This window comes from Gigantopelta aegis, chromosome 14 (genome assembly GCF_016097555.1).
Source record: "Gigantopelta aegis isolate Gae_Host chromosome 14, Gae_host_genome, whole genome shotgun sequence".
Classification (NCBI taxonomy): Eukaryota; Metazoa; Mollusca; class Gastropoda; order Neomphalida; family Peltospiridae; genus Gigantopelta; species Gigantopelta aegis.
In genome coordinates, this window is record NC_054712.1 from 47,424,144 (window position 1) to 47,434,005 (window position 9,862).

At 37.5% G+C, this 9,862-nt stretch overlaps 1 protein-coding gene across 1 annotated transcript; it reads right to left on the minus strand.

Annotated features, from left to right (window-relative positions):
- Nucleotides 1-2,249: 2,249 nt before the first annotated feature.
- On the minus strand, nt 2,250-9,655 carry LOC121387953. The gene is made up of 4 exons (XM_041519137.1): nt 9,330-9,655; nt 4,974-5,168; nt 3,956-4,090; nt 2,250-3,400 (listed from the first exon to the last, which is right to left on the minus strand). The coding sequence occupies exons 1-4, from the start codon at nt 9,624-9,626 to the stop codon at nt 3,275-3,277; spliced, it is 753 nt and encodes a 250-aa protein (XP_041375071.1). The 5' UTR covers nt 9,627-9,655; the 3' UTR covers nt 2,250-3,274.
- Nucleotides 9,656-9,862: the final 207 nt, after the last annotated feature.

The window sequence follows — 9,862 nt, forward strand, 5'->3', positions numbered from 1 at the left end:
TTAATTCTGTTGCCATGGTATACCCATCAATGGGTAAACCTAAACAAAAATCTGATCTGTGAAAGTAAATTATAGTAATTTTAGAAATTCGTATTTGTTTGTCCACTCATTGACAGTATAATATACATATATGAATCGTGTATTTCACAGAATAGCCAGCTATAATATTAGCTGAGGTATGTCTACTAATAAACTGATTTTTTTTTAATTGAAAGCACAAACGGTAAATTGAGCAAAAGTTTTAAATAGACTGAGTAATTAATGTAGCAATAACTTAACAGACTGAGTCAATACAATTTCCACACAAAAAAACAATGCTGAGAAGGAAAAAAACAGCACATGATAATACTGTCATTTTACAAGTTCCACAAAGTCTCACAGATGAAGAAACAAACTGACAACATTTAATATCATCGTTACATATATATAGAGTGGCAATGTTCACATGTGAACAAAACATAACAAATTATCATACTGTATTAACCAATTTTGGTGTCCAAACTAAAAACTAAATACTGGTATGGATAATTTAGTAAGGGAACCAGAATTGATTAAATTTCATAAACAGACAGATATGATACTCCCACCCCCCAAAAAAACCCAACAATCTTGCAAGATAAAAAACAGCATACATTAATTAACATCAAAATCCAAAATCATAATACTTACTGTTATTTCTACCTTTCTGGATTAACTAAAGTAACAGAAATAGTTCGGCATATCATGATTTGTTTAATACAATAATCAAAACTGTCTAGTATGAAGTATTCTTTTTAGAACAAAGATGTTCTGAACAAATTACATGTATTTCTTCATTAAGAATAAATAATAAGCACATTAAATATCTTTTTTTTTTCATCTTTGGTTTTTAATATATCTGAATTTAAAGACTTCAGCATGAAGGCACCCAATAATAACATAGAACGTTTAACTAAGTACATGTCAGTTATTTTCTATTATTTATACAGGGTCTTAAGTTCTGAATTCCGTGACTTTTTAAGGCATTTTCCATTACCTTTTTTTGGAATTTCAAAGGGTTTTTTTCTGCATTACCAACACAAGTTTACAATGTTTTGATGACAACTGTCACTCTTCCTGAGTTATTACTTTTCATGACCCAAATCAAAATTCAATGACTTTTTTGTTTGCTGAAAAATGACATATACAAATTCCATCACTTTCCATTACCCAAATGAACCCTAGGCCATGTTCAGGAGTTCAAGTGCTTGCAAGCGCTCACTAGACTGGTGCGTCTAATGTTAAATGAATGATTTGATAAAACATGATGGTATCAGTCAAAGTGTTCACGAGCATCTGCTCTCCTGAACACACCCCTGCTATTGCACATCGCCCAGTAATTATACATCTCACAAAGAACGTTCTAGCTAACCAGCATGTATAAGCTAAACAAAGACTCGTTTTTTATATATTTACATTTCGTTGATTACGTGATTATATTGAAAATCAACAATGCCATACATACCAGTATATTGTGTTGTGAATTGGATGAATTTTGTTTGATTGATTATCAGTAAGAATCAATCATTCAATGAGTGATGAATAACACAAATGATTTATAATTCAGTGTGTGATGTCTGCAAGGATATCTCACATGTTGTATACAAGACTTAGGGACCGTAACAAAAGTATTTTGAAGTCAAAAGAGACGAAATTTTTCATCTAAGGGGGAGGGGATCAAAGAATCCACTAGGGTAATTTTGTCTTTTTTTTTTTAAAAAGGCTTCACCCTCTCAAAATGAAAAAAGCTGAAAAACTATCTGTGTAGTTTCAAATTTTGCGACATTTTTCACTGCAGACGATACCAAATCGGAAACAGAAGCCATGTGCAGTGCATGGTTTTACCATGCATCTTGAAGTTGAACACAGCCGAAATAGGACAGTGTGGCCAATCTGCAGAGGCATTAGATATATTAAGGTTTTTTTCACCATGTTTCCTTCGAACATTTTTAAGATTACCTCGAAAGAGTGCTGTTACGCTGAACGCACTCGAGATTTATCAAAACTCTTTGCAGGTATTAGTAACGTAGCCTGTGTGCTGTTTACGGAAACCCTGTTGGTTATGACGTAGATTGGCCACACTGTATGACGTACATCGAGGAAATGTTTATAAGATATTAAACAAGCTTTCATTTCATATCATGTTTATGTACCGAGTGAAAGTGAAATAATTTTGAACTGTCACGAGCTTTAGCGAGTGACAATGAAAATTATTTCACGAGGGACATAAACATGATACGAAATGGTAGCGAGTTTAATTACCCATAATCGATCTTAATTTATATCACTAATCTCGTTTCGATGACGTTCCTGTAAGGTTGTAATGCGCTAATTGATGACATAAAAAGTGTTATGTCCCACTTGGCATTCTAGTGGGACGTATCACTTTGATATGTATCAAGATATTTGTAACCATATGGGTAATAATTCTGCATTCGTTCCGAGAATAAAAAACGTCAAAATGCCTGCTAGACAGGTGAACCTGTTCGGCAATATCAAAACTTTAATTTTAAGATCCTGATTAGTTGGCTTTATCAAAACTTTCATTTTTTATTAAAGAGAATTAAAAAAACAGAACATTCTTTTTATTTATATCTAGATATCTAGATAAAGCTCTCCCTGTCTCTTACAAAAAAAACCCACTGGTTCACATAGCACCAATGTGAAGACAAAGTTGCTCTTATTTTAGTCTCTTGGGGGGAGGGGGAAGGGGAGGGGTCTGCAGATCTCTTTTGGCTTCATATACTTTTGCTACGGTCCCATAATCAGATGTGTGATATCAATCATATTGGATAGATACCAAGAAAATTGTTTTATTTATATACCGGTACAGGGAACATTTTTATTAATATTATGCTGAGATTCACTATGCAAGTTTCAGAGGTTGCTACACTATTCTAAAATGCTAAAGAGTAGTTGCAAATCAATTTTAAAAACAGATCTGTGTTCCTCGATTTATAAAACTTTGTTCATTTATCTTGAACAGGGGTAAAAAAAAAGAAAAAAAAGAAAAGAAGTTTTAAACAGTTGTGTAACTAGCACATGAATTGTATAATCATTTACATGACACTTCACATCCTGTTTTAAAATCTGGAGGTTGAAGGATAATAAATATGACAATAAAAAACAAGGGACACTACTCAAAACATTTCTTCAACACTTGAGGCTTCAACGGTTTGTAGTTGCGACAGCACTAGAGACTCATTCTTCTATGACTATTTTTTTTTCATTTGGAATCAGATTGTCTCCTCTTTGATCAGATGTCTATTTCATCTTCCTCTAGCAGTTGTCGGCGATGGTAGAGTCGATAGCGCAGACGCCAGTGTCTGTAATTCACTAGTGCCGTGCTTCCATATATGACCATGCATATGTAACCAAGCACCTACAATAAACAGTCACAGGTACAGACATGGATCTAGGAAAAGGGCACAATACCTACCTTAACTTCAAACTGGCCTTAATATCCAGCATTTAATGTATGAATATATCCTTGAATAGAAGCCTGCCTTGATTAGAGGCTGGATCTTAGAGCATCATGAAAAAACATAGAGGTCTGCCTTGAAATAAGACCTGTTATACTCGTCACTTCATTTGCCTGACATCAAAACCTTATTTATAAAAGCACGTTTTTACATTTCTTTAACTTCTATAATTTCTTAGGGGTACCAGGGGACAATATTTCAAAATCTTACATAACCAGAATTAGGTTCAGTTGATTTATACCTGGGTAACCCATTATATTTGCATAACCTAATTGTCTCAAAATTGCTTTCAAATTACAATGTACGTATCTTCAAAAGTTTGCAATATTTAATTTCAAAATATTTAATGGTTCACTGCTTTACTGACTGGCAGTTCATATAAATTTAAAGATACATAACCTACACTTAAACAGAAATGTTATACCCTGGGGGTTTTCAAAATATATTCTACTTACGACACAGATGACTAGTTGCTGGATGGTTTGAGCTGTGACGTCGCTCTTCATCTTGTTGTAAAAGTCAAATGCACTGGCCACCAGCGACGTCCCCACAAGGTAGAGGAATGCAAACACAGAATACACCACCAAATTCTGAAACACAGACACAATTAATACATGGGTTCATAGATAAAAAAAATAGAATTTTGTTTTATTTAACGACATCACTGGAGCACATTAATTAATTAATCATCGGCTTTTGGATGGGGTTGATAGATGAATACATTTGTATGTCCTGAAATAGGCCAGATGGTTGATTATATATATAAACCATGAAACCCCTCAAAACGAAACATTATGTAAACTGGAATTCCCTCAAAACCAGACATTTTTCATAGATGGATGGTAAAAAGGGATGCATGAATGGGATGGGATGGTTAACGACACCACTAGAGCACATTGATTTATTAATCATTGGCTATTGGATGTCAAACATTTGGTCATTTTGACATATAGTCTTAGAAGGAAACCCACTACATTTTTTTCATTAGTAACGAGAGATCTTTTATATGCATCTTCCCACTGACAGGATAGTACATACCACGGCCTTTGATATACCAGTCGTGATGCACTGGCTGGAATGAGAAATAACCCAATGAGCCCATTGACGGGAAACGATTGTACAGATGGATGGATGAACAAATGGATGGATGGATGATTCAATGAATGGATGGATGGACGGATGAATGATGGGATGAATGGATGGATGGATGGATGGACAAACAATTCAATAGATGGATGATGGGTAGGTGTATGGATGGATGGATGATAGGATGGATGATGGGATGGATAGATGGACAAATGAAGGGATGGATGGATGGATGATTGGATGGAAGGATGGACAGAGTGATGAATGGATGTATGGATGAATAGATGGCTAGGGGTGGATGAACAGACAGATGTACAGCCAGACTCGCAATGAAACTCTCATTCTAACTCTGCTCTCAAAACACTGACTACACAATCATGAACTTACTATGAAGGTCCATTCAAATGGGAACATGTAGACAAGGCTGGTAATGTTTCCGACAACAGACACTGTGCTGTATAGGATAGTTAGAACGAGCACAAACATCATGATACGGAAGTGCCAGGTTAATGGTAAGTTCAGCAAACCACTTTCCTCTCTTCCAGATGTCACCAGACATATCAACGTAGCAAGGGAAAATACCTGAAAAACAAACACACAAAAATAGCTTTCAGTCTATTTTCAGTGATGTGATACCTATTTCAAAATAAAAGCTGAAAATATCTTTTAAAAGTTGAAATATCTATACAATATCTAAATAAAGGTAATTTTTTAGCACTTCCGATCAAATCCAGTCTATTTTGTGAAAATTATTTTATGCCAAAAAAAAGTAGAAAAATCACATCCCTGTATTTTAAGTGGGTTTTTTTTCAATAATTCAGGTTTGGCATCATGTAACAAAAATGTTCTCTTTTTTATGTGCAATTTGTAAAAACATTGGTCAAGATATAAATTAAACTGCAACACTCACACATACATGCAATGAAGAATGTTATCAACTTTTCTTATCATAGGCCTACATACGTGTATACAAAATGGATATCCAACTAGTAGACAAATTAACAAATAATTAATCAAATACAGAGTTAAGTTGGATAAAATAAATTTACATTATTTCCAAAGCACTTTCCCTTTTCTTTTTGTGTCAAACCAAACTAAAATACCTGTAAAAATTTTAACAAAAAGCAAGAGGCTTTAAAAAATGTTTTTAGACAAACTAAAGAGACAGACAGAGACAGAGACAGAGAGAGAGAGAGAGAGAGAGAGAGAGAGAGAGAGAGAGAGAGAGAGAGAGAGAGAGAGAGAGAGAGAGAGAATTAAAGTTTGTTATTATGGTGTCCTGTCTACATATTGGAACACATTTGGTGTTTAAACATTAGATTTATTCATGTTGAATAAAAACGTAAACACGGAGGCAACACTACTTGGGCGGATGTTTGTTTTTGTTTTCCTTTACGCATGCGTATCTCATAGGAATACCGGGACAGACCACAAAGTTCACTATAAGTTCCAAGACACTATATTCCTCCCCAACTTGAACAGAAAATTGCCTGGCGATAGATCTGATACTTGTGTGTGTCATTTAGCATCAGCATAGTCAGTCATTTTGCACTTGCTGATATGGTCATTTTCAGTAATGCGGCTCTGGACAGATCTGTGTGTCTGACTTGTGATAGGAGGCTTGGGCAGACCAATTTTCATCTTGTGGCCAGTCAGTGCTTCGAAAGGAGATACTTTGGTGGAGGTGTGCGGTGTATGTCTATAATGACGTAGGAAAGTGAGAAGCTGTGACTTCCAAGCAATGTTGTCGGCAACTGATGCACGGATTGTCTTGTTCAGTGTAGCCATGAAACGTTCAGCCTCTCCATTCGCTTCTGGCCAGAGGGGCGTAATCTTCCTGTGATGGATCCCGAAACTGGACATAATGCTTGTAAATTCATCACCGTTGAACGGAGGCCCATTATCTGTTTTGACTGTTGTTGGGATTCTTTGGTGCAAGAAGATCGCTTCCAACTTTGATAGTACTGCTTTGGCAGAGGTGGATGGGACGATTTCAACCTCAGGAAATCGTCTATACTCATCTATGACAACAAGCAAGTAATTGCCTGATGGGAACGGACCAGCAAAGTCAATGGCAGTGAACTCCATGGTTCAGATGGCAAGGGAGTGGGTTGAAGAGGTTCACATTGGACAGGCCCTGGACGTGATGCTTGGCAGGGAATGCAGGATTTGACAGCGTCTTCCACAAACTTGTCATTTCCATGGAACCAAACCATCTCTTTGATGCATTGCTTGGTCTTAACAATTCCTTGTGTGCTTGATGTGCTATTGCAACAACTTTCTGTTGCAAAGTTGCTGGGATAACAAGACAATTTCCTCAGAGAACCAAACCATCATGGACGGATAGTTCTTCTCTCCGTATAGCTCTGTTACGTTCTTTCATGTCAATGCAGATTCTTACACCACCAGCTTTCTTAGGGACGACTGCAATTGGGCTTGTCCATGGCATAGGGCCTTCTACCTTTTCAATGACATCCATCTTCTCGAGTTGATCAAGTTCCTTCTCAACATCTTTGCGGACGTGAAACAGAATGCATCTATGTCTCTGCGATACTTGTGGTACAGATGTGTCAATATGTAACTTGATTTTGATGTCCTTGATCTGACCCATAGTTCCATCAAATAAGGCGGGAAACTCATCAGGGATGGTTTTTGGACCAGTTTGAAGGGAGAAATGGATCATCTGCATCCTCTTGACTGTTTCACTACTCAGAAGGTTGTTGGAGGTGTTTGATTCTAATACATAGAACTTTGCCAGAGTTTTGTTCGACTCATAGCTTATTTCTGAATCAAAGAAACCTTGTACAGGAAGAGGATTTTTAGAGCCAAATGCATATAACTTTGGCACTGGAGATTGAAGCCTGGGTTTGTTGGCGAGTGCATCGTATGTAGAATGACCTATGATATTAACAGAAGCACCAGTATCAATCACAAAGTCAATGGGACAGTTCATGATGCATGCTGTGATCTTTGGCAAGTTGACAATCTTGTCAGTGATGGAGAATACATGCTCTTCATCATCAGATACAGATGATGAAAAATCGACACATCTTACCATGGGTGTAGACATGCAGACACGTGCATAGTGTCCTATTTTTCCACAGCTCAAGCAAGTCTTGCCTCTGGCTGGGCAGTCATTCTTGGAGTGAGGCTGAGATCCACAGTAATGACAGGAATTACTTGTTAAGTGCTCACCGGAAACACGATTGTGATGACCATGGCGGCTGGAACCACCTTGACGATAAGTGTTGCTTCGATGACTGGGACCACGGGTAGTCGGTTCTATTTGCACACATGTACTACGTTGGTGTCCATTGTGAAGAGAGCGACCACCGGAATGATTGGAACCACCCGAGTGATATTGTTGTCCACGACGACCACGATGACAGTGTAGGCAATGGCATCACTGGAGATAGCATTAGCAGCAGCAGCATTCTCAATGATAGCAGCTCTGCTTTCAGAAAGTTCCATACTGCGAGCTTCATCTAGCACTTGCCTGAGAGTTAAATTGTCCTTCAGAGCTTTCCTGCGCACTCTGGTAGATTTGCAGCCTTGTATAATTTGTCCAAGAATCTCTTTGTCGACATCATGAAAATCACACAGGACTGTCATGCCTCGCTGACGGGTGTTCAAAGCATCAATGCTCTCACCTTCCTTCTGGTGTGTTTGCCTAAACTTAAATGTTTCGTAAGAAATGTTCTTTTTAGGAGTGAAATATTCATGCAGGGACTTCTTTAGCATGGTATATTCCCTAGGTATAGGATTGTCTCCATCAGTCATTGCTCCAATCCCTTTCTGTTCATCGGTCATTGCGTCAAATATTTCAAAAACATCTTCGCCTGCATAGTGGAGTAGCAAGGCTTTTTTCCTGGATTCATTTGCAATGTCAAGAGCACACAGTAGATTTTCAATTTTTTTTTACCCATTTACGCCATCTGGTGCCGGCTGTTGTTTCTTCACCATACACAACAAATTTCTTAAAAAAAGGTAGCGATGCCATCATGACGTCAGTGAAAACACATTCACAAATTAGCATGGCTGTACTTTTAGAACGAAAACAAAAACAGTTTGTTTGCTAGTTTGTAGCGTAGATACTGTATTTACGTACCAATTATGTAAAGTTCATCCTCGTCACCAGATATGGTGTCCTGTCTACATATTGGAACACATTTGGTGTTTAAACATCAGATTTATTCATGTTGAATAAAAACGTAAACATGGAGGCAACACTACTTGGGCGGATGTTTGTTTTTGTTTTCCTCTACGCGTGCGTATCTCATAGGAATACCGGGACAGACCACAAAGTTCACTATAAGTACCAAGACACTACAGTTATTTTAACAACACCACCAGAGCACATTGACTAATTAATCATTTGATGTAAAATATTTTGTAATTCTAACATGATTCATGTAGTCATCAGAAGAAACCCTCTACAGTTTTCTTAATGCGGCAAGTGATCTTTTATATGCACTTTCCCACAGACAGGAAAATTGTGGTGCACTGTTTGGAATTTTGGAATGAGGAGAAAAAAAAATCAGTTGAATGGATCCACCGAGGTGATTCGATCCTGCAACATAAGCACCTCAAGCAAGCACTCAATTGACTGAGCTAAATCCCGCCACTGAGAGAAGGTTGGGGGCAGGGAGAGGGCAGATGTGCGAGCAAGATTATGAGTGAGAGACAGAAACAGTGTGAGCGTGTTGGGGGGTGAGGTGGGGGTATATTCTAAGCATTACTTACAATCTGAAGAATACTTAAAATGCCTCCACAAGTAGCTAAATAGCCAACATCAAATGCAATTACTACAACTTCGGTACATGGGTTTCTTGACTGTTTTTCATTCGTCTGCACTTTAAATCGGGTTGTCCGGTGTTTAATTTCTACACCGGGAACAGCCAGAGAACGCTGGGGTAATTCTTGGGGACCATCATAATTAGGATTTTCGATGCTTGTTCGAGAGCAACTGGATGATTTTCGATCAACATGACATGCCTCTGAAAGTTCACTCATGTCAGGAGCCCTGACTCTTTCGTCCATTTCGACAAAGCCATCAAAACATTTCTAGGTTCAAAACAAGTTAATCAACCCGGAAGTAATGTTAATGTGTGAGCTTTAACTGGTATTTATAATTTTCTTACGCAAAATGTACATGTATTTTGTCTATAGTTGTAGTGGAACATAGTACCAATGGAAACATTGGGCCACTTGTGTTACTAATGATTACATAAAAGTAAGAGTTACTGAAGGAACATATCTAAAATTAAAGAAGAAGT